Genomic DNA, 24,904 nt, shown 5'->3' with positions numbered 1-24,904 from the left:
GAAGGAGGTAAATAGGATACAAGGGTGGGCCAGAGTGAGACGGGTGAAAGAGGCGTGTTTATGGGCACAGCGTGATCTATTTTTCCATACCTCTCTGATAAATGTTTATTTGGTGAGCTTTGGGAGAGAGGGGTAGTCTTATACGGCGAGTATATCCCAAACTCTATATTTTAACTGGAAAAGTTGAGGGGTCGTCTTATACGCCCAGTCGTCTTATACACCAGAATATACGGTGTATATCTTTTTCAATATTTTTTATTGGAATTTCCAAAAAATTTTAACAATATGCCAAGACATATTAAAACAATATAAAAATAAACTTACTTTTTACATTACAGCAGTCCAATGAGAAATATACTGTTGATTTTTCAAATATACATTCAGTTTCAGTTATACATAAACAGTGTATAATAACTTTCCCTTATAAATCAATGGCTAGTATCTCTTAAGATGATTGCTGAGTTTAGTATACTTGTTGCTATTTAGTTCTTAAAAGGTTAAATATGTGCATCTCTACACGCAAGAATACGCATAAAAATACACATGAGTGCAACCCAATGAGGTTTTACGCATAATAACGCGTAAGCACGTAAAAAAACGCGTTAAACGCGCGATAACGCGCAAAAATCGCTAAACGCGCAGAAAACGCCTAGTAAACGCATAAAAACCACGTAAATAGCGCGTAAATATGCAAATAGTGCAAATTTCAAGAAAAAAAATGTTTAAATCAATTTTAAACCATAAATTTTTAAAGAAAGGATTGTTTATTTATCTTTGTAGGCCTAATAGCACCTATCTTTCCAAAATAACCTAAATGTCATTTTTGTTATTTTAAACAGTGATCCTGTTAGTTACATTCTAACGAATTCCTAAAATGTATTGTTAATTAAGGTTTAGTAGGAGCAGTACCTCTGGAGAATGGGGGTCTTAAATCCTCCCTACAGAGACTCCAGAGGACGCATCCTCTTTAAGTATTATTCCTATATACTTGCCGTCCCCACAGGATCACTGCTATCTCACTTAGCTGTTAAACTACATCGAGTTGGGCTACATAGAGTATATGTAGATATTTTGGTATACGTCTTGCTTTCCCAATTCCAATTAATTATTCAGATATTAATGTTATGACTTAACTAATATAATTAAACTAATTCTAAACTAAACTAAACTATACTAAACAGCTGAAAATTACTTTTCACAGTTCTTACTGAGGTATTCTTGTACAATAACAGTAATATACTTATCTTATTACTTTGTAGGTCCAAGTGATGTAATGTAACAGTGGAGAGTCCAAGCCAGGCAACAACAACACTAAGTTTCTAGACAATGCCCTAGTACAACAACATTAATAGTCACTATTCATTTATCCATGTGAGGGTTAGATAAGATATTAGACTTCTTGAATCTTAGAATCAACATATATAGTAGGCCATAGATAAGCTTTTTTCCAAAATGCACCTATAGTACTGTTTTTTATAGCCCAAGATCTTTCAGCTCTCATGTTGGATTCCACTTTCCTTAATACTTCTTCTAATGTTGGTACATAGTGTGACTTCCAGTTGTCGGCAATCAATATTCTAGTTACTACACAAATGTGGTTGAAAATAAACCTTTCACTCGGGGGAAGGTCCCATGTTCTAACATGGAGTAATACCATTTCAGGTGAAATTGTGCTCAGAAACATAGGCAATTGTTTAAGAAATGTCTCTATCTCTCCCCAGAGATTAGTGATCTTTGGACATGACCAGAAAATGTGAATTAAAGATCCAGTTTCATTGCAATTTCTCCAGCAAAGGGGGGAAGTATTGCCATCAAACTTAGAAATTTTTTCTGGGTTGCCAAGCGTCCGTAAAAAGACGGACTGTCAGTAAAAATGCTCTTAAAAAACTTCTGTCCGTAGTGCCCGTATTTCCTGGGCACTCGTCCGTCTAAATACACATAAATTCCTTTGATCTATTCCCCCCTCTCTCAGCCTGCCTCCTCCGAGTCCTGTCCAATGACAGATCGGCTTTTTGGTGAGGGCTCCTCTGCTGCCCAATAAGAGAGAGGCAGTTTGAAGTGATGCAGGCAGCCCAGCCCGGCCCAGCCAGTCACACGTCACGGAGAGAAGGCAATGACTGCAGTCAGTCTATCGTTCTCTTCCCTCCGATCATGCATCTAATAAGTGAGCCTCTCCTTTGTTTATCTTCTTGGCGCCTCTCTCCAGTCACTCAGAGAGAGAGAGAGGCATCCCTATAGGGCTGCACGATTTTAGGAAAAAATTGAAATTGCGATTTTTCTATCAAAAATCGCGATTTCGATTTTTTAACGATTTTCTTCAAATCGAGCTTTAGCACTAAATTCACAATGCCCCCAGTATAGTTTAGCCAGCTATAGGTGCCCCAGTATAGATAAGCCAGCTATAGGTGTTGCAGTGCAGGTTAGCCTGTTTAGGTACCGCAGTACAGGTTAGCCAGTGTCGGTATCGCAGTACAGGGTAGCCAGTGTATGGTGCCGCAGTACAGGGTAGCCATCCTGATCCCCTTTAGTGTAACCAGATCCCCCCGCCTCCCCCCACACATACACAGTCGCACACACCTTTAGTGTATATAGGCTGATCCCCCTTTAGTGTATATATAGCCAGATTTCCCCCTCCCCCATTAGTGTATATAGGCAGATTCTTTCCCCTCCCTTTAGCCAGATCACCCCTTTAGTGTACATAGGCAGTCCGTCCCCCCTTAATGTATATAGCTAGATCCCCTTTAGTATAGGCAGATCCCCCACTTTAGCTTATATTGCCATATCTCCCCTTCAGTATAGGCAGACACACTTCCCCACTTCCCTTTAGTGTGTATATAGGCAGCCCCTTCCCATGCTTAATGTATATAGCCTGATCCCCCTCTTTAGCATATATAGCCAGATCCCCCCTTTAGTATAGGCAGATACACTCCCCCCCCCCCCCCCCCTTCCTTTTAGTGTATATAGGCAGATCCCACTCACGATGGTACCTGCTTCTCTCCCGGCCCCCTCCTTCAGCAAGTTCTGATCCCATTCTGCTTCACCGCATTAGTGTCGCGCGGTGAGCCGCGGTGAACAGGCAGCGAGTGTTGCTTGGTAACGGTGGGCGCCAGGAAGTGATGTCACACATCCTGATTCAGGCCCCGCAATACTCTGCAACACTTGCTGCTTGTTCACCACGGCTCACCGCGCAGCAGTCTAATGTGGTGAAGCCAAACGGGATAAGAACTTGCTGGAGGAGGGGGCCAGGAGAGAAGGAGGGGGCCGGGAGAGGAGTAGGTACCAGCGGCTCCAAAAATCGCCGCAAAACCGACACTTTGACAATCTGAAGATCGTCAAGCCCCTGATCGCGATTTTCGGTTTTAAACCGAAAATCGTTCAGCCCTACATCCCTAGCACTGTCACTGGCAGCTCCGTCCAAATCAAAGCCAGGCAGGAATGAGTAATTAAGTGCTCTGGGCAGCAGCAGAACGGTGACCTGGCTCTCCCTCATAATGCTGTGCTGCTTTGCAGGAGGGGAGACACGCAGACTTGGTGTACACACTAGCAAGCCACAGTCAGCAGCTTCAGAAGCCAGCAAGTGAGTCAGTCTGTGTGACAGTGAGTGGAATATGTCACAGGGAATCTCCAGCGTTTAGAATGTCTGTATAAAGAATGCCAAATGTGTAGCAACTTGAAAAAAGTCATATACTTTCACAAAGAGAGAGCATACTCTCCTATAGAACTTTCCCTGTCCTCTCTCAGTGGAGTTGTTTCAGCGTTGTACCTAATTCAAATTTGCCACTTCTGGAAGCCCTCCTGTCCTCAAGTGCTTCAGAAGACAGGCAGTTCCGTACCATGCGATCGCACACTTGCGCATGTGCAGTACAAAGCCGCTTGTCTTTAGAAGTACTCTGGTACAGGAGAGCTTCCAGAGGTGGCAAATTTGAATTAGGTACAGCGCTGGAACAGTTCCACCGAGAGAGGACACGGAAGGTTCTATAGGATCCAGAGCCTTCCCTCTACATAAGTGAGTATATAACTTTTTTTTTCTAGGATACCAGAGGTGAAATGATAGTGTTCCTTTACTTACCTGGGGCTTCTTCCAGCCCCCATAGGTTTGTTGGTCCCTCGCTGTCCTCCTGGTCCTCTTCATTGATCCACTGTTTGATGCGATACAGAATCCAGACGGCTTGGTTGGTTTCCCCTTTCTGACTGGCAGTCATAACTGCACTATGACTATGGTAATTAGATTGTGAGCTCCTCTGAGGACAGCCAGTGACATTACTATGCACTCTGTAAAGTTCTGTAGAAGATGTCAGTGCTATATAAATACTTTAAAAATAATGCCCAGTGCTTAGCCCCACCAACAACTTTACTTAAAAGTGCGCTTCTGACTCCGCCCCTAACTCCACCCCCTGCTCGTCCAACATTTGGGGTGTCCTGCTTTTTTGGGCCTTTTGTCTGTCAAAAATTAGAAATTAGGTTGGCAACCCTGGTGTGTGTGTGTATGTATATATGTGTGTATATATATATATATATATATATATATATATATATATATATATATATATATATATATATATATATATATGAGAGAGCGCAAAACTGGTTGTAGGCTCTACTATTTCGTGCCATCTTTTAATAGGCCACCATTGCATACCCCCATTCTGTGCATTGCATCCCCTCTTCCTTATTCATCTCCTATTTTTTTCATCCCCAGAGTATGTTTCCCTATTTTTTTTAGATGAGACATAAGGACACCTTTTAGACACACACTGCTGGTCATACATACCATGAAGCATTCATCTGTAAACAATGTATTTTCATTATTCAAACCACACTTCATCTGTCCCTCTTTCTTCCCTATTTGTCCCTCTTTCAGGACTTTGTCCCTCTTTCTATCTAAATATATGTATTTCCCTACTGAAAAAAAATGTGTTTAATTGCCTTTAAACTTTATTATCATCTTTTAAATTGATATAGTTCTTATATAAATGTTGATATGAAGGAAAATGCACCAGGATAGAAAGGACCAGTGTGGTTTAAATGATAAAACATATTTTTCTTATGAAATCTTTATGGTATGTGTGACTATGGTTGTGCCAGGGTCGTGATTAGGGGCGTGGCTTAAGTGTCCCTCTTTCTCATCTCAAAAAGTTGGGAGGTATGTACTTATAATGGTGCTGGGCCAGGGCCAGGACCTGGACGGTTACTATATCAGAGTTTATTATAGTGAGATTACACTGTATAAGAAATATGCACTGAACACCATCAGTCATTTTTGGATAGATGAAGCAATTTACAGTAATGTGTTTAAAGAGAACCAGAAGTGAGAGGTATATGGAGGATACCATATTTATTTATTTTTAAATAATACCAGTTGCCTGGCTGTCCAGCTGATCCTCTGCCTCTAATACTTTTAGCAATAGACCCTGAACAAGCATGACGATCAGGTGTTTCTGATTGACATCTGACTGAATTAGTCACGTTTGTTTCAGGTGTTGTGATTCAGACACTACTGCAGACAAAGAGATCAGCAGGACTGCAAGCCACCTGGTTTTGTTTAAAAGCAAATACATATGTCAGCTTCCATATCCTACATGTTCCCTTAAAACTATGCCTGTGCAGTTTCCAAAGGTGCCCACTTATGATCCAATCTTTTTTTTGTACAATCTTACCACTTCTATGTAATATGAGGGATGGCTTAAATTATGTATTCAATATATTCACTCAGATTACCCTTCTACTGCACAAATTTGGTAAGATTGGACAAAGTTGGCCATAATAACAGACTATAACTCTCAATATAGGAATTGGGAGAGAATAATACAGAAACATTGGGGTATTCTGGGAACAGATCACTTATTAAGGAATATTATTCCAAATAACCCAAAATTTACTTATAGGCGGACGCCCAACTTAAGGAACCTGATGGTGCCAAGTTGTGTGGATCCTCCTAAAAGACAGGATAGAATGCAGGGATGGCAGGAAAGAGGCTTCTTTCCATGCCGAAAATGTAAGGCGTGCAGAGAAGCTACCCCAGTCAAAACCAAGGAGGTAGTATCTTTTTCCAATGGCAAACGATTTAAAATAAATCAGTTTATAACCTGTAATGATAAATATGTTGTCTATGTGTTATGGTGCACATGTGGATACCAATACGTAGGACATACAACTAGGCAATTTAGGGAGAAGATGGGGAAGCACACAAGAAATGTACAGAAAGGGAAGGTAAATCAGTGTTCCAGCACATTTTAGAGAGGTTCACGGATGTGATGATGTTAAACAAATGTCATTTTGTGCTATAAAAAAAATAAAACCTGCATGGAGGGGAACAGATATGCTCAGAAAGATATCTCAGGAGGAGACACAATCTATATATATGAAGGTGGCCACTAACTGTCCAATTTCTAGCGAAAAATCGTTCGAGCGATCAGAAATTCTGATCGGACGAAAAATCGTTCACTAAACCATCAACTTACCAATCTTTGCTTCCTATCTATCACGACCACCAAGAAAATCCAAATTTTCGTTCGACGAAAATTCATTCGGGCGACATTTTTTTCACTCGTTCATAATCGATTGTGTCCACCAATGGAGGTAATTTACAACCAATCCAATCAGAATTTCTGATCGCTCGAACGATTTTTCGCTAGAAATTATACCGTTAGTGGCCAGCTTAAGCATTTCTTATCATTGGCTTCTGAATCTGATTAGTACTATGCAAAATTCTAGCTCTGTTCTTGCTATTGCAGTACAGCAAAATTGAGTTGGTGAGCTTCAGGTTATTACTGTAGGGAGAATAATTTAGTTATGTGAATTTTGGGGCATGGAACATTTGGATGATTAACTTCCAAATCTGGTTAGCCATGTGTAAATTTCTAGTACAGCTCTAGATTCAGGCTCTCCCTTGTGTGCTGCTCCTGAACAGTGCTTAGGCCACATACACACATCAGACCATAGTCTTTTGAAAATGAAAGATCACAGACCAATTTTATCCCCTTACATGTAGTATGAGAGCCATACCTTCACACTTTTCTATGGAGCTGAACTCCCCATCAGAAAAAAATCTTTGCAAGATGCTGCACACACAGATGCTGTACAGACACAAAAGATCAGTATCTGCAAAAGATCTGTTCCTGCCAAAGATCCGTTCCTGCAAAATGCATTCATAGTCTATGAGATATGCAGGTCATCATACACACCTTGTTTAACTGACATTCATCTGCAGATCAGACAATCATCTGCAGATCTGAAAATCCATCCTGGTGGATCTGATCTGCAGATGAATGCCTGTCAAACAAGGTGTGTAGGATGATCTGCAGATCTCATAGACTATGAGTGCATTTTGCAGGAACGGATCTTTTGCAGGAACAGATCTTTTGCAGATACTGATCTTTTGAATGTCTACAGCATCTTTGTGTGCAGCATCTTGCAAAGATTTCTATCTGATGGGAAGTTCAGCTCCATAGAATAGACTGTAGGTATGGCTCTCATACCACATGGAAGGGGGTAAAATTGGTCTGTGATCTTTCATTTTCCAAAAGACTATGGTCTGATGTGTGTATGAGCCTTTAGCCTCCAGTGTCTATCTCAACTTCTGTACCTCGTTCCACATCCACTAGCTCCGCCCCCTGTGCATGTGTATCTGCAGAGAAGCTGCAAAAGTGGGTGGAGCCAGTGGTGCGAGATACAGAAGTCAAGATAGAGGCAGGATGCTGAGCGCTGTATCTGAGCGGCAGACGGGAGAGAGCTCGAATCTAAACTCTAAAGGTGGCCACACGCCATTCAATTTTTTTTAAATATCTGTTCAATTCAAGAAAAGCAATCAATTTTTCTGACTGATTGTAACAAGTCAAAAATCTAACCAATGTCCCACACACCTCTGTTCAATTTTTACCCAATCAAGAATGAAATAATTGAAAGCTCAGAAAAACAATTGATTGGAACTGTACACCAAGTAATTGACAATCCGTCACACACACCATACAATTCTTGATCAAGTTGGTCTGAAATTTTCAGCATGTCCAAAAATTGAAAGAAACAGGAAATTTGATCAGATTTATCGATATACATACACCTGATTAAGCTATACATACACTGGATCAAGCTTAGGGACGAAGGGCCTGTTGAGGGCGAAGACCCTCTTGGCCAAGCATCTGACGTGTGTGTGTGTGTACAGGACCCCCCCCCCCCAGTCGCCCAGAGATCCAACATGCTATATTTGTAGTGATACCTGTGTGCATTGTTATCTTTCCCACTCTCTCATGTGTTGGGGTATAGCTCCTCCTCCCCCCTCCATAGCAATAGGTGCATCACTAGCATTTAGATAATGCTAGACTCAGATGATCAAGTGGGGGTAGCCTTGAGCAAGAATTTAGCAGGAGTATAACTGCCCAAGGACATCATATATAGATCCACCATAGCTTATATCATTAATTCCCCAAATTCTTGACTTTGTAAATAACCAGTGTTAGGTCAATAGATGTTTAGCATGTGTGCAGTGCTTCAGTGGGTTAGTGCTAGAGATGGTATTTGGTGGCAATTATGGCGTTTTAGGTGCTGTACAGTGAGCTTGAGGGCATATTCACAGTGGGATGCTGGGTTGTAATGCGACATTAAAGTCACAATGCAGCATTACAACGCAACGCAAAAAAAAGGTGGTAACGCACATTAACACTGCATTACCATGGCATACAGTAGGTACAGTGGAGCATTCAAGCAATGAGAAGTATGCCTCCCTGTATCTGTTTAACATCTGCATTTAGAGATAACGCACTGCAAGCCTTGAGTTACCATAACGCAACATTTACAACGCGATGTTAACGTCTCACTGTGAATGTGCCATAGGCAGCATGTTAAGCTGCGTTATAATGACTTTATAACACAGGACAATAACGTCCCACTGTGAATGCACCCTGAAATTTACATCTTGTTAGTTTAGAGGATGCAGGACAGTTTAGAGGATGCAGGACATGGATTTTAATTGTGGTGGACATGAGGTCGGTAAAATGCAGTTTCTTAAAGTGGATCTGAGATGAAAAACTAACTATAACAAGTAACTTGTCTATATATGTTATCTAAAGTTTAGATCGTTTACACAGCATATCTATCTGCAAACAGCTTCAACAGTTTATGACTATTTATTCCTGTGATACAATGAGGGCAGCCATTTTCTGTTTGTCACATTGTCGCAGGCTGAGGGCTGTAGATGCGATCAGCTTAAAAAAATCACAAGACATTAGGATAAGAGGCTGAGGGAAGTTGAGTAAAACGACCACAATGGTTTTCATAAAAATATCAAAAATCTATGCTATCAGCTTGCCTGTGTGTAAATTCAGTCCCCTCTCCTCCTCCCTCCTCCCCACTGCCTCTGAAATCTCTGGCTAATAACACCTCTAGATTGAGCTCCTGTAAGCCTTTGCTACTGTCTGAAAATGCCAAGGCACTCTGAAAAGCTGTGGGCGAGGCAAGGCACTCTGAAAAGCTGTGGGCGAGGCTTGTTTAGTTTATAGGAAATTAGAGTATTAAAACAAAACAAAAAAAGTAGCGGTATTTGGCTGGAGGAATGCCTTATAAACTGTATGAAAGGAACACAATTAAGCAATGAGTAAAAGTTTATCTCGGATCTACTTTAAAGTAAACCTAAAGCCTAAAAAAAGTAAATAAAAAAAAAAAAAAAAGTAGATATTTACCACTGTAAAGCCGCTGGATGCTTCAGAGGCTTCCCTGATCCTCCACCACCCCTCAGCTGTTGGCTGAGACCCTCTTCTTCTTCATAGCCACACTCCTCTTCATGTGAGCACAGCCACGCTGCGCAGGCGCCAGTAGGATGGCAGAATATGTGCACAAGTGTCTCCATGTTACTGCACAGGTGTGGGTTGTACTTTGCACCTGCGCAGTGAGGCTGCGCTCGTGCACTGAGGGTAGTGCAGCCGTGAGCACAATAGTCAACACTAATATTTAATATTTTCAGAGGGTCTCAGCACAGGAATGGAGGGGCATAGGAATATTTGGGAAACCTCAAACTTCTTTGAATTTTTTTTCTTTTTTTTTTGTGCCTTCAGGTACCTTTTAAATAATTGCCGTGATTATACATCAGTTTCAAATGAGTCAGTGATTTATTTTTATTTTTTTTATTTATTTTTTTTAGGTAGGTTTGACCTTCTAAAACTGTTCGGTTTAAAGGGAACCTGAAGCGAGGAAAATTATTTAAAATAAACACATGATGTAGCTGCAAATGAATATTACATACTAACCTCACTGTCAGTTCCTCTCAGAAGCTCCCCATTTTCTTATTGCAGTGATCCCTTCCAGTTCTGACAACATTTTGTCAGAACTGAAATATACCAGTTGCTGTCAGTTATATATCAGCAGCTGTCAGTTACAACTGAATGTGCAAGGTAATGTCCATGCTTCCCTAAGGCTCGAGTTGGTGATATTACAGTTTAACAGTGTGCTGACCAGTAAGCTGTTATGCGGTAATGGCCATTTTTAAAATGGAGGATTGAGAATCCCATTGATCACAGTGGACAAATGGGACGCAGGAGAGGAGAAAGAGATTGAGGAGTAGACTATACAGGAGGTAAGTATGACCTGTGTATGGTTATTTTGGCTTTTTATTTTCGGTTCAGGTTCTCTTTAATGTCCTCAAAACTATGGCAACAGTACAGAATTCTGGCAGTTTTTTTTTTTTTTTTCTAATTAAAAGTAGAATTTTACTATGAAAGTACCTATGCTTTAAACGTGAGCTAAGATATTTATTAACAAGCTTTGGGTGTGTACAAAATGGCTAATGACTTCCTGTCTCTTTGTATTATTATTGCACAATAAATTGTTGGGTGCTGATGTTTTGTTTTGTTTTGTGCCACATGCTGAATAAGTGTTATAAAATGTTATGTACTGTATTTACACAACTGGTAGACGTGATTTAAGGTGATATAATGATAGTAATGTATTTACCCTTCATTATTTGGTATAGTTCTAGTGCCTACAAAGTTTACATCTGCTGTAAATAAAAGAAGCTGTGTTTTTTCTTCTGTTTCACCTAATTCATGATCACTGTCAGCTTCTACATGATACATTGTTAGGCTGTGTTCCCACTAGACTTTTTTTGTCCATTCTCCGCTCATTGCTAAGCGGAGAGAGAACGGCTCCTATATTATACAAACGAGCCGTTCATACTTTACGCTGCAACGGCTTCGTGACAGTAAGCAGACTGCACTTCTGAGCTAATGCCGGGACAGAAGGATGCCTTCCCTCATAGCCTATGGGGGAGCACATCTACCCCAGGCTCCAGCAACTGCGGACCAGTAGAGCAGACATACTGTCCACTCCCGCTGTCTGAACGTGATGCAGAAGTATAGTCAGCATAATTAAAGGTAGCCATACACTGGTCGATTTGCCATCAGATTCGACCAACAGATAGATCCCTCTCTGATCGAATCTGATCAGAGAGGGATCGTATGGCTACCTTTACTGCAAACAGATTGTGAACAGATTTCAGCCTGAAACTGTTCACAATCTGTTGTTGTGGTGGTGCTGCCGCCGCTCCCCCCGCCCGCATACATTGCCTGCTCCGCTGGTGTGACTGCCCCCGGTCACCGCTGCTCCGTCTCCGCTCTGGTCTCCAGGTCCAGCATGCTTTACTTCTTCCTGCCCGGCAGGAAGTTTAAACAGTACAGCGCCCTCTACTGATTAAACTTCCTGTCGGGCAGGAGGAACTAAAGCTTGCCGGAGACCAGCGCGGAGACGGAGCAGCGGTGACCGGGGGTAGTCGCACCGGCGGAGCAGGTAATGTATTGCCGCTCTATTGCGTCGGTCGTCGGGCACTCGAACGCCTCTAGCGACGCGCTCCCTACCCGCGGACGATCAACGGTAATTTTCCGCACGGAGCGATCGACGGGAACGGGCGAAATGGATCGAAATTCGGCGTGTAGCGCGAACGATTGGCAGCAGATTCGATCCCAGTGATCGAATCTGCTGTCGAAACGGCGACAAATCGGGCCAGTGTATGGCCAGCTTTAACAAAAACTTTGCATGTTGACTCATTGTCACCTGATTTGTATAGTTCCTACTTTGTAACTCCATACTTGGATTTTATCAGGATTGACTGAACCTGGCTGTAGTGGTGCTACAGCACTGCTCCACAGCTGATTCAATCAACACGTTTTTTCCTTATTATATCTCAGCTTTATGTGTGGATTTTGAGGGATTTTATGTAATTAAGATTAGTAGAATTTGTCTAAGGAAGTCCATATATTATGCAATAACTTAATGTGGCAAGCATTTGCTCTTTGATCGGAAATCATTAAGGGGAATAAGTGATCTTTTTCAATGGTGAAAGATTAGTAAAACTGTTTAATAATTGTTTGAGCCACTGCCAGCTTTGTACTACTCAATGCCCACATTGCTTTTAACTGTGCTGGCATCGGTTTTCCCCCAACCCCTTCCACACTTGTAGATGTGTTAAAACCTGTTTTCTCCTCTTGCTTGCAGGGGTGGTCTATTAGATAATTGATTATCAGAAAGGAAGAACATTTAATTTTTGTTTAGGTAAATTTAGATTTAGAAAGGAGTAAACTTGTGTATGTGTACTGTGATCAGACACTATATTTGTAAGATGATACTCATTCTGGCTTAAAATCAAGTGCATTGCCTAGATTGATTGACCCAGTTCAAAGTTACATAAAACTTGTATTACATTTTCATGCAAGCTGAAATGATTACTGTAGCTTCTTCCACAAAAATATGAGAGGAGAGGAGCCAATGCTTGCAAAATGATCATGCAATAACAGTCACATGTTTGGCTTCACCCTTATCCCCAGCTTCTGCTACCTGCAGTATTAGTGGCAGAATAAAGCTGCTGTTGTGGCTGTAACAGTGACCTAATAATTTACCATCTTTGAAGCAACTTTGTATCCCTGAGTAAATCTCCATAAAAACTCTGTTTATTATGTTGTGCTTTGATGCCTTCATAAGGATTTTGGTTACCAGCCCCCATGTGAAATGTAGATTCCAGATGCCCGTGCCTAGCTTGGGGGAGGACTGCTACCTGTTTTGTAACTTTGCAGCGTGTGGGCGGATGAGCGCTTATTGTGAATACTGATCTTACTGATAGTGTAGGTGAATATAAATAGTGATTATTTCCTATGAGCCATTTTTGCCAGCACGGCATCAAAGCAAGGTACAGATATGATGGTAGACCCCATTTGTCTGACTGAATGTAGTGTTACATTTGGGTCTTAAAACTTCAGGTATGGAGAAAGTATATGTGAGAATGGGGTACAAATGTTTCCTGCTTTCTTCCACCTAGACCAGAAAAATGTTCTTTTGAAAACTGTCAGCTACGTGTAATTTTCATTTCAGTAACTTGATTTGCACAGTTTATGAGAGTTAGAGCAATGCCTACCTGAAGATGTAGGTAGAGACATACAGTGGCAGAGGATGCAGAAAGAAAAGTAATAACCTAACAAGTTTCACTTTAAAAACAAACAAACAAACAAAAAAAACATTCTTAACTGTTAATTTTACTAATATTCCTATTTTTTTTTCTTTTTTGCAGGATGAAGAGAGGAAGAATGGCCAATGACAGAGATTTTAGTCCGTCAGTTAGAGAGCTAGGGGAGTTGTCAAAGAAGCCAAAAAGTTTAGAAGACGAAGCCACAAAGATATCAAAAGAACATGACTGGGGGAATCTGCTACCTGACATCATTCTCCAGATTTTCCAGTATTTGCCCCTTTTAGACCGTGCACTTGCCTCCCAGGTTTGCAGAAACTGGAACCATGTTTTTCACATGCCTGATCTGTGGAGATGCTTTGAATTTGAACTTAATCAGCCAGCTACTTCTTACCTGAAAGCAACACACCCCGACCTGATCAAGCAGATTATAAAAAGACATTCAAATCACCTACAGTATGTCAGCTTTAAGGTATGTTGTTGGCATTTTGGCTTTTTGAAGAAATTGGCATGTTATTACTGATTCATGTGAAGTATGTTTTTACTAAGTACCGGATTTTTTAGACTATGACATAATTTTTTCTCTCCCCAAAATGGGGGGGGGGGGGGGGTTGTCAAAGTCAGTGCGTCTTATGGTGTGAGTGTAAGGCAGGAATGTATGGCCAGTTGTTGCACATACCAACCCCCGCCTCCCCCAGCTTTTACTGGACGAGCATGCTCCGATCCGGAGTATGACTGGGTCCACCGAACATTTTTGAGAAGAGAGACAGCGGAGACCAGGGGGACACACGTCGGCTGGACCAGGCAATGTACTGCCGCTAGCGTCGGGCAATCGAACGCCACTATCGACGCACTCCCGACCCGCCAGCGATCGAGCAAAGTCTTCCGCACAGACGAATCGATAGGAACGATTGATTTCGGACAGAAATCGATCGTTCTGTCAGCGTTTGCGCAACAATTTCACAGCAGATTCGATCACAGTGATCGAATCTGCTGTATATCGGCGGGAAAATCGTTAGGTGTATGGGCCCCTTTATTAAGGTGTAGAGATATGGTAAGTTTTCACAGTGAGCGTTATCTTATCACTTCAGTCCTTAAGTTCCTCTGTATTTATTTCACATGCAGTTAACAGCCTGTCTTTAACTTTAGAATTCTGTAGTTATTTTAAGGATTGAAAGGTTAACTTTAGAGCTTTCTCCTTAACTTAAAGGGGAACTGAAGTAAGAGGTATACGGAGGCTGCCATATTTATTTCTTTGTAATCAATACCAGTTGCCTGGCAGCCCTGCTGGTCTATTTCTCTGCAGTAGTATCTGAATAACACCATAAACAAGCATGCAGCTAGTCTTGTCAGATCTGACTTTAAAGCCTCATCTCCCCGCGTTTATGAGGCCCCGATCCGGCGGCTTGATTAGCCGCCGGATGCCTCTTCCGCGTTCTCGCTCGCCTGCGCGTGCGCCGGATTCGATACCCGCTTGTCCCCGCGCCGATTATCTTCCGCTCGATGCCCTGCCATTGTACCCCTCGCGGGGAACGAGCAGGGAATCGGCGGTAGCAAGATCCGACCTGTCGGATCTTATCAATCGAGCCGCATCAGCGGCTCGATTGATAAGCAGCATCCGGAGCCTCATCTACTCGTGTAGATGAGGCTTAAAGTCTGAAACGCCTGATCTGCTGCATGCTTGTTCAAGGGCTATGGCTAATAGTATTAGAGGCAGAGGATCAGCAGGGCTGCCAGGCAACTGGTATTGCTTAAAAGGAAATAAACATGGCAGCCTCCATATAACTATATAAAGCCTCCTTTAAAGAGGAACTCCAGTGAGAATAATGTAATAAAGTGCTTCTTTTTTAAAATAATTTTGTATAAATTATATAGTCTTTTAAATCCCTGATTTACATTCTGACATTTATTACATGGTAACATTTTTACTGTTGGCAGGTGATGTAGCTGGTGTATGCTTTTTTGGCAGTTGAAAACAGCTGTAAACAGCTATTTCCCACAATGCAACAAGGTTCACAGACAGGAAACTGCCAGGAGTACCACGGTCCTCAGTTTCTTGTGGAAGGGTTTCATCACAATATCAGTCATACAGCGTCCCCTGATGGTCTGTTTGTCAAAAGGAATAGATTTCTCATGTAAAAGGAGGTATCAGCTACTGATTGGGATAAAGTTCAATTCTTGGTCGGAGTTTCTCTTTAAAGACCGAAGAATTAACTTATGGTTTGCCTGAGGTAAACTGCTTAGTGAATACTACATGTCTTATCACCATGGTGATAATGCTAGAAACAGCAAACGTTATTAACCTTGCCCGAACCGATGGGCTACTAATCTACGTCCAGCAGGAGGTTCTGTGGCCCTGACTGGACATAGACTCTACGTTGCAGTAAATTGCACATCTACGCCAATAACGCAGATCTTGCCGCTCTGCACCTGCCGCAGTTCGCATCCCTGCAATCCCATTGTTTTACATTGATTGACAGGGTCAGGCACCAGTGAAAGCGGCTCCTGACTGGCGCACAGCATTCTGCCATCATAGAGACGGCAAAGAGAGGAGCCTGCGGCGGGGACAGAACGGCGTGAACAGTACCGGCAGACTCTGGTGCTTAAAGAAAACCTGAACTGAAAATTAAAAGTCAAAATAAACATACACAAGTCATACTTACCTTCCATGTAGTCTACTCCTCAATCTATTTTTCCTCTGTTTCATCCTGCTTGTCCACTGTGATCAATGGAATTCTCCATCCTTCATTTTGAAAATGGCTATTACCCCATAACAGCTCTCTGGTCAGCACACTGTTAAACTGTAACATTGCCCACCTGAGCCTTAGGGAAACATGGACACATCAGTTCTCCTCTCAGCTGTAACTGACAGCAACTGATATATAACTGACAGCAACTGATATATTTCAGTTCTGACAAAATGTTGAAGAAAATGGTGAGCTTCTGAGAGGAACTGATGGCAAGGTAACTATGTAATGTTCATTTGAAGTTACCTCGTGTTTATTTTAAATAATTTTACTCAGTACAGGTTCTCTTTAAGGGGGCAGAGACTGCTGGTAAGGAAAGTGGTTAAAGACAGGAGATAAGCTTAGTGAATTGAAGCCATTGGCATGCTTTGCAGTCATGCATTTCTTTTTTTTATATAGTGTAAAAATATCATTGATGATCTGTCTGCAGAAAGATCTTGTGACCAGCCAAGCATACATCATGTACAAAGGAGGAAGGGAACATTCTAGGTTGTGGCTAGTCTTGTGGAAATTGGCAGAGAAAAGCTAGTGTGTGTGTGTGTGTGTGTGTGTGTGTGTGTGTGTGTGTGTGTGTGTGTGTATATATATATATATATATATATATATATACTATATATATATATATATATATATATATATATATATATATATATATATATATATATATATATATATATAAAATTAGATGATTTTGGTTGTATCAGCCAGGTGCCCACTATTTATCGGGCACCCAGATTTTCTCTTTTGCGCCCAATAGTCGATATTTTGCATTAGCGCCTGTGGGGCGCCCAAATAATCCATTAGCACCAGGCGCCCAAATTTCCTGATTCCACCACAGTGAAAAATGAGATACTATAATTGATGCCCTGCTATGTTGACTCTGGTGTTTTTAGAATTTTTTTTTTTTTTTTTTTTTTTTTTTTTTTTGAGTAATAAACGATTTATAATTCACCATTTATTCAGTCTGGTGCGGTTTATTGAGGCTTCCCTCTGTTGTAATATTCATGTATGCTTTAATGCCGTTCTGCACTTTCCGTTAATCAATGTGTTTGCCGTTGTTATTTAATATTATTTAAGTGGCTAATGCTTGACCATCTTTGTTGTCGTGTATAGCATAGAGGCTGACTGATTACTGAACAGATAGTGTAGTTAAGCTCTCATACTACATGGAAGTGGTAAAATTGGCCAGTCAAAATAGGATGTGTGGCCTGGGCATTAGGGATGGACAATAATTTTTATTTGATGCAAAATTGGTAAGTAAATGTATGCAGCTTGAAAAGAGACCAAAACCCGCCTAGGTGGATTTTAGTTTTCAAAATCTCTTTATTAAGGATAATGTTGTACCGCCTAGGTGGATTTTGATTGGTCTATTTGCAAGCTGCAGAAATGTGCCTTCGCAATTTGCATAATTCTGCATCAACTCGGAATTATTTGCATCTCATTGACCATTCCTACTGAGCTTTGCACTCTTCTGTCCATTTATCAGCAACACATCAATCTGACTCATGGGTTGCTAAAAAAAAAAAAAAAAGTGCAGAAGTGTGCTCAGGCACTTTGTTGTATTTCAGCAGTGCCAGATGTCTATGCACATGGAGAAAATGTCAGCTCATCATTTTAAATTGGCTCATTTGTGTAATCATGCCTATTTTCTGTAAAAATACATATTGTCTCCTTTTAATGCAGGTGGACAGCAGCACAGAATCTGCAGAAGCTGCCTGTGATATCCTCTCACAACTGGTAAATTGCTCCTTGAAAACTCTTGGGCTTATTTCAACTGCTAGACCGAGTTTCATGGATTTACCAAAGGTATATGCTTAACATGATTGTCACTTGCTCTTGCTAAGCTCTTCATTTGACATTTTCATCTCATGCAAATTTAAAGAAACTTTAAACAAATTTTCCTAAATGTTTTAATGCCATTTTATTTTTTTCCCCCTTAGTTTGAGGCTGGTTTTACACTTATTCTTTTACTGCTGCCGCATCGCAATGCAAAAAATGTCAATAATATGACCCCGCCACAGAGTGCGCCGCCAGAGTCGTATGCATGGCGCCGTCCCCTGTTCATTGATGTGCTCCGTACTGGGCAGGAAGTGTCACTGGGATTCCTGACGGTCTACGCAAATGACATTCTGTGCCTTGTCATTTACACTACGTGCATCACCCATAGACCTGCATTACCCCAAGCTCTATGCGACAAGCGTCGGATCTGATATTTCTAGTGCACCGCAATAACCAGGGGCCAGAAATGTTGCTTTTGATTGGAGAAATGGGGATTAAATCTTCCATTTTTTTCTTTTCAAATAAGTTTTATTGAAATGTTTTTCGTATACAAACATACATACATTGGTAACATCAACACCACTCCCCCCACCCTATCCCAACCTGAAATTCCACCCTCCCCCCGCCCAACCTTATTTTTAAATCTTCCATTTGGTGGCTGTTTGGAAATTATTACTCCACGCCACGAATCAATGCTGTGGCTTATTAAAGCCATCATTAAGCATATTGGTCATCACTATATAGCTTTCTGCAATGTAAATGCCCCCTTTTCTTCTCCTGTTTTCCTCACAAAGCCTTCATTAACCCTTTGTTAGCTATGCAGGGCAGGTGGCCAGGAAGTAAGTATGGAGCTATTGTCTCCTGGCCATTACCTCGGGCTCTATTTAACACTGGGTCAAGGTTGCTTTTTCAAGGGAGGAGGTTTTGCAGCATATATGTGCACACTCACTGCAGGGAACCCAACAACCTTGTTTTGTCTATCTAAAAATATCAATGCAAAGACATGAAGCCGCAAGTTACCGATAACCAAGCTTTGCTATGACAAACTTTGAAAAAGTTGAGTCCTCTTAGGCTAGGTTCACAGTAGGACGTTGTCTTATGGGACGTAAAGTCTTATAACGCAGCTTACCGCAATGCAATTAAGTGTGTGACGTTAACATTGCATTGTAACGTGTAGCGCTATGGTAACGCGCTGCTGCAGTTTCCTGGCCACGCATATTTTTCTTCGTCTTCCCATCCACAGTAGTGCCCTGCGCCTGTGCAGGACGCTATTGAGGACGGGAACATAAAGGTATTGCGTGGCCAAGCCTGCGCAGGTGCAGAAAGTCCGTCGACTCCCTGTCAGGCCCTGTCAGCGGTGGCGGGTGCCCGAGGTTCTGTGAGTGACTACGAGGGTACGGGACAGCTGCAGGGGGCTGGTAGAAGCCCCAGACAAGTAAAACTGATTTTTAATTTTTTTTTTTATTATTTTATTCCTGGCTTAAAGAAGAACTCCAGTGAAAATAATGTAATTAAAAAAAAGTGCTTAATTTTTACAATAATTATGTATAAATTATTTAGTCAGTTTGCCCATTGTAAAATATTTTAAATCCCTGAATTATATTCTGACATTTATCACATGGTGACATTTTACTGCTGGCAAGTGATGTAGCTGCTGCTTGCTGTTTTGGCAACAAGAAACAGCTGTAAACAGCTCTTTCCCACAATGCAACAGGGTTCACAGACAGAAAACTGCCAAGAGTACGTACTCAGAATTTCTTTGTGGGAGGAGTTTCACCACAATATCAGCCATACAGCGCCCTTGATGGTATGTTTTGTGAAAAGGAATAAATTTATCATGTAAAAGGGGGTATCAGCTACTGATTGGGATAAAGTTCATTACTTGGTCGGAGTTTCTCTTTAAGTGTCCCTTTTAAGCACTTGCTCTACACTAGAGATCAGGATTACTGATGATTCTAATAGAGGAAGCTTCTAAAGACATTGATGCTAATTTTTCCGACTTCCATGAAAATTGAATGGATAATGCATTCATCTTAGATTTGGACTGGTCTGCAATAGATGCATCTGCATTTTGATTGGCCCATTTGCTTTTAGTTTGCATGCACTTGAGGAAAATTAGCATCTTGCTAACCTTTATGGGTGGCTTCTTGGTTCTGTATGCAGCCCTATGATGATTGCTGGTCATACGAAAAAATATCTTGTTTGTACCAATCTTTGATGTATTGACTGGTTTCCAGAAAGCCTATCTGGCGGCTATTCCTCACCCTATGAGTCTAGCACTGGGCTTTGACAGTAGCAAACCTTGCATTGTCGCACTAGAAACCAGCTTGACCTAAGGAGCCCTCATCATCTAATAGAGAGCAAGTAGTAACAGCATTACACTATACATAATTGTTTGGTTCTAATTCTAAATCTCCAGATATACACAATTGGATCTCTTAGGGCAGGTTGGATTACTTTTTGTAGTGTACTGTATTTTACAAAAATAACACTTTTTTTTTTTCTTTTTCATAGTCCCACTTCATATCTGCACTTACAGTTGTGTTTGTCAATTCAAAATCCCTCTCTTCCCTTAAAATTGATGACACTCCAGTTGATGATCCATCTCTGAAAGTGCTAGTGGCAAATAACAGCGACACACTGAAACTTTTAAAAATGAGCAGCTGCCCGCATGTTTCTCCTGCAGGTAAGTCTGGATGTTGCACCTTGTTAAAGGGGAACTGAAGAGAGAGGTATATGGAGGCTGTCATGTTTATTTCCTTTTAATCAATACCAGTTGCCTGGCAGCCCTGCTGGTCTATTTCTCTGCAGTAGTATCTGATTAAAACCAGAAACAAGCATGCAGCTAGTCTTGTCAGATCAGACTTATAAGTCTGAACCACTGAAACACCTGATCTGCTGCATGCTTGTTCAGGGGCTATGGCTAATAGTATTAGAGGCAGAGGATCAGCAGGGCTGCCAGGCAACTGGTATTGTCTAAAAGGAAATAAACATGATAGCCTCCATATACCTCTCTCTTCAGTTCCCCTTTAATGTCACACTTGGCTTTGGAGAAAGTGGATAAGGTTTGCAAGGTATATGTTTTCATTGCTGTGCGTTCATTGGACAGGTTTTTCCTCCCTTCCAGTCCAAACAGGAAGTGGGAAAATCTGTTGAACCTGAACAATGATGGAAAGCAGTGAAAGAAGCTTTTTGGCGGGGAATGGATAGGTCATATGTCATGTTTTTACTGGTGTCACTTAGAGCCTTCCATGGTGACACCACGATATCTCATTCAAGTCTATGGTCTCACAGGAAGAGCACCACAGACAGCACTAAGAAATTGTCAGAAGTCCGTAACCTTCCCCACACTATCCCAAAAAACTATTTCTTGTAGTCAGGCAAATAGCAAAGATGATAACGTTTTTATAAATAGTAAAAGGTTAAACCTACAAGCAGATATCATTATGGTACATAGCTATTTAACTATTTGCTGATAGTTGCCTCCTTCTGGATTACTTTATTGCAGAAGAAAAATTACTAGTATGTTTTAGCGTCACTAAAATTGCCTTTTACCAGCTTTTAAATACCATGATTTTTATTTGATCTTATTCTGAGATGTTACTTTATCCACTGAGACCTTTTCAATCTTGTTGTAGGAATCTTGTGTGTAGCGGATCAATGCCATGGCTTGCGAGAATTGGCATTGAACTATTATTTGCTGAGCGATGAGCTCCTCCTAGCACTGTCTTCAGAAAAGCACGTTCGGCTGGAGCATTTGCGTATCGATGTGGTCAGTGAAAACCCGGGACAAACACACTTTCATACCATCCAGAAAAGCAGCTGGGATGCTTTAATAAAGCACTCTCCTAAAGTGAACTTGGTCATGTACTTTTTCCTTTACGAGGAGGAGTTTGATCCGTTTTTCTGCTATGAAACACCAGTTACACACTTGTACTTTGGAAGATCAGTAAGCAAGGAAGTGCTTGGCCGTGTGGGCATGACATGCCCCCGGCTGGTGGAGCTGGTTGTGTGCGCTAATGGACTTCGCCCTCTTGATGAAGAACTGATCCGCATTGCAGAGCGGTGCAAGAGCCTGTCGGCCATTGGACTTGGAGAGTGTGAAGTATCTTGCTCTGCTTTTGTAGAGTTTGTCAAGATGTGTGGTGGCCGTTTGTCCCAACTTTCCATAATGGAGGAAGTTTTAATCCCTGATCAGAAGTATAATCTGGACCAAATTCATTGGGAAGTGTCTAAACATCTTGGCAGAGTCTGGTTTCCAGATATGATGCCTACTTGGTAGTCTGAGAAACTGCTTCATTTCCAGTGGGCTCATGGAATAGCACCTTACATTTTTCAAATGATTGCATGAAAAGTTAATAAACTCTTCTGTTTTTTGTTTTTGTATTATCATTATTCTTTGCTTTATTTAAAGGGACTCTGTTGTGGATCCAAATTTATGAATCTACTACTATATCCTAAAAGAGAAGTCTTTAATAAAAGAACTGTTGCTGTTTCTTATCCTGACTTTTCCCCTCCTAATCCAGTCAGTTGAAATCTGACCAATACATGGTTGAATTTGCAGCACTCTCTAGCCTCTGAAATTCCATCCAACGGTTAGCGTTGGCAGTCGTGTGCAGAGACCAGATTTAGGTGCTCTGCATGTTCTTTGATGTTTTGGAAGTGAGCATGTCTCTGCACTCTAGAGACCAGGTAGCATGACTCTAGCACAGAGGTTAAGCAGAGCTGCAGATCTCGCTATGTTCTGGTCAAATTTCAACAGTATTTAGATGACTGTATTAGGAAGAATAGAGCTTAGAGAGTCTGAAGCCATAAAAAATACCTGTTGTTTTTACTTGCCACTTATCTTTAGCAATAAGATCCTAGCTGAAACGCTGCATTCCCAAGGCAGAACAATGTCTTTATGCCTCCCAAATCCCGGGGCAAAATTCCACGACTTTCCAGGTTGTGGATTTTGCTGCTCGGGGGAGGCAGAGCTTTGCGCTGTAGCTCTGCCTCTCCTTGCGTCAATCTCTGCCGATCTCCGCTTCTCTCTGCCCTTCTTAGTAAAAGAAGACTGAGAGGGGCAGTGGAGAGGCGGAGATTGACTTGAGCAGATGCAGAGCTACTGCGCAAAGCTCTGCCTCTACCAGGAAGGAGCCCCACATTTTGCCTCAGTGATTTGGGGGGGTATAAAGACATCGTTCTGCCACAGGAATGCATTGTTTCAGCTAGGATCTTAAAGGGATACTTAAGTAAAGAAAAAAAATGCTGCTATAGCGTATGTTATACGCTATAGCAGCATAGAGGGTGATATAGCGGCTGGGAACGTGGAGAATCGGCCGCAATCCCAGCCTGTCGGCGGCTGTCGCCGAACCCGGAAGTAGCCGCCGGCGGGGACGGGAGGATCAGAGCGAGGCTGCAAGGGCACCATCCAGCTTCAGGGGGCCGAGGGATGCCCCAGGTGAGTAAAAATCATTTTTTTTTACTTAAGTATCCCTTTAATGCTGAAGATAAATGGCAAGTAAAAAAAAGATTTTGGGTTTTTTTGGCTTCAGACTCTCTTTAAATGTCTTGTTCCTATTACACTTATGCTTGCTTGTCACAAATTTTACAGTGTAAATTGTGGTACTCTATAACTACTTGTGCAAAGCTATTAATTTATTCTCTGTCCAGTAGAATACAATGGGACTAATTTTCTGTTAAGTAGAGTAGCATGGGATTTTGCCAGCACATCAAAAAACACATTTCATTCATAATTTAGAAGTGGATTTTTATGCTCGGATTTATTGCAGTTTTCATTTAAAGAGCATGAGTGCAGCAAATAACTTATACAATTTACACCATTAATTTGGAATATCTAGGGACCATCATGCAGATTTTGTTTTTTTGTAAATTCTGTAGATTGGATTAAAATATTTGTGTTAGCATTGGGCCAGAGAAGTGTGCTTTGCTCAGCATTATTTTTTTATGATTGTTTTAAAGTATGTAGCTTGGCATAAAGCATAATTTTTGTAATCAACAAAATGTATGTTTGTAATTTGTTGAAATCTTTCTTTGGAGTTTTATCTTGCCAAAGTCAAGGAGCATCTTTTGCACTTACATGATGTCTGTATGAACTCAATAAACCACCCTGCCCACTCCTGTCACCATGGTCAGTTTGAAATCTTGTTCCCTGGTGCAGTGCAAAGTGCATCTCTGTATCAGGAAGATTCTATACACACATTGCTTTGCTTTTATATGGAATAATAGAATATTTACATCCTTTCACTGTTAAGTATTCATGTGAAATGCTTTTGCTGTAAGTGAATGTGAGGACAAAGGTGTTAAAGGAAGCATCAAGCAAGTTGTGCTTCCCCGTGATTTACGTACCTGGGGATTCCTCCAGCCCCTTGCAGCTGACATGTCCCACGCTGACAGCTCCGCTCACAGCCACCGGCCCGGGGTACGATGCTTCCTTTAAGTATAGAAAGAAAGTGTGCATGAAAAACTGGCACCAGGAAGTTTGGGCTCCCAATTTCGGCAAATAGAATACCTGTAAATTTACAGATAGTGGCAATAATAGTAAAATATCGGTAAAGAATACTGATTATTTTACTACAGTACAACTAAATGTAACTATTCTCACACTAAGCCCTCCCTCGGCTTTTGTCTAACCGTAACCACCACCCTGCCGATGTCTAACCCTAAACCACCCCTGCCCTGTGCCTAACCTTAACTGATGCCGTGGCCGCCTGCTATTGTAAATGGGCGCCTATGGGGCCACCAAATCTCTCCTGCTAATGGCCACCCGAACTTTCTGCTTCCAGAAAAACTGCTAGCCAAGGCTTGTGAAATGCATAGATCTAATTAGTTTTCCTAGGCACTCTTTGGCGTCAATTCATCAAGCATTACCTTATTCAGTAATACTGAAAACAGCTGATTTTATGGAGCATTGTGTAAAATGTCAATTCATCAAGGC

At 41.4% G+C, this 24,904-nt stretch overlaps 1 protein-coding gene across 7 annotated transcripts in view; it reads left to right on the top strand.

The window, feature by feature from the left end:
* The window catches only part of FBXL3 (F-box and leucine rich repeat protein 3), a 107,280-nt gene extending 83,190 nt beyond the window's left edge, over nt 1-24,090 (top strand). For 5 of the 7 annotated variants that reach the window (XM_068267890.1, XM_068267891.1, XM_068267886.1 and 2 more), the window contains 4 exons: nt 13,544-13,910; nt 17,869-17,991; nt 20,479-20,650; nt 21,603-24,090. In XM_068267890.1, coding sequence (XP_068123991.1) covers nt 13,545-13,910; nt 17,869-17,991; nt 20,479-20,650; nt 21,603-22,246 — 1,305 coding nt within the window. In that variant the 5' untranslated portion in view covers nt 13,544 and the 3' untranslated portion in view covers nt 22,247-24,090. Of the gene's footprint in view, nt 1-13,147; nt 13,236-13,543; nt 13,911-17,868; nt 17,992-20,478; nt 20,651-21,602 lie in introns of those variants that run through there. The other 2 variants (XM_068267887.1, XM_068267892.1) reach the window with 2 other exon arrangements.
* The last annotated feature ends 814 nt before the right edge of the window (nt 24,091-24,904 follow it).

The sequence above is a fragment of the Hyperolius riggenbachi genome, chromosome 2 (assembly GCF_040937935.1).
Source record: "Hyperolius riggenbachi isolate aHypRig1 chromosome 2, aHypRig1.pri, whole genome shotgun sequence".
NCBI classification, from domain to species: domain Eukaryota; kingdom Metazoa; phylum Chordata; class Amphibia; order Anura; family Hyperoliidae; genus Hyperolius; species Hyperolius riggenbachi.
The sequence above is the reverse complement of the archived record's forward strand: the minus strand, read 5'-3'. Positions and strand labels throughout refer to the sequence as shown.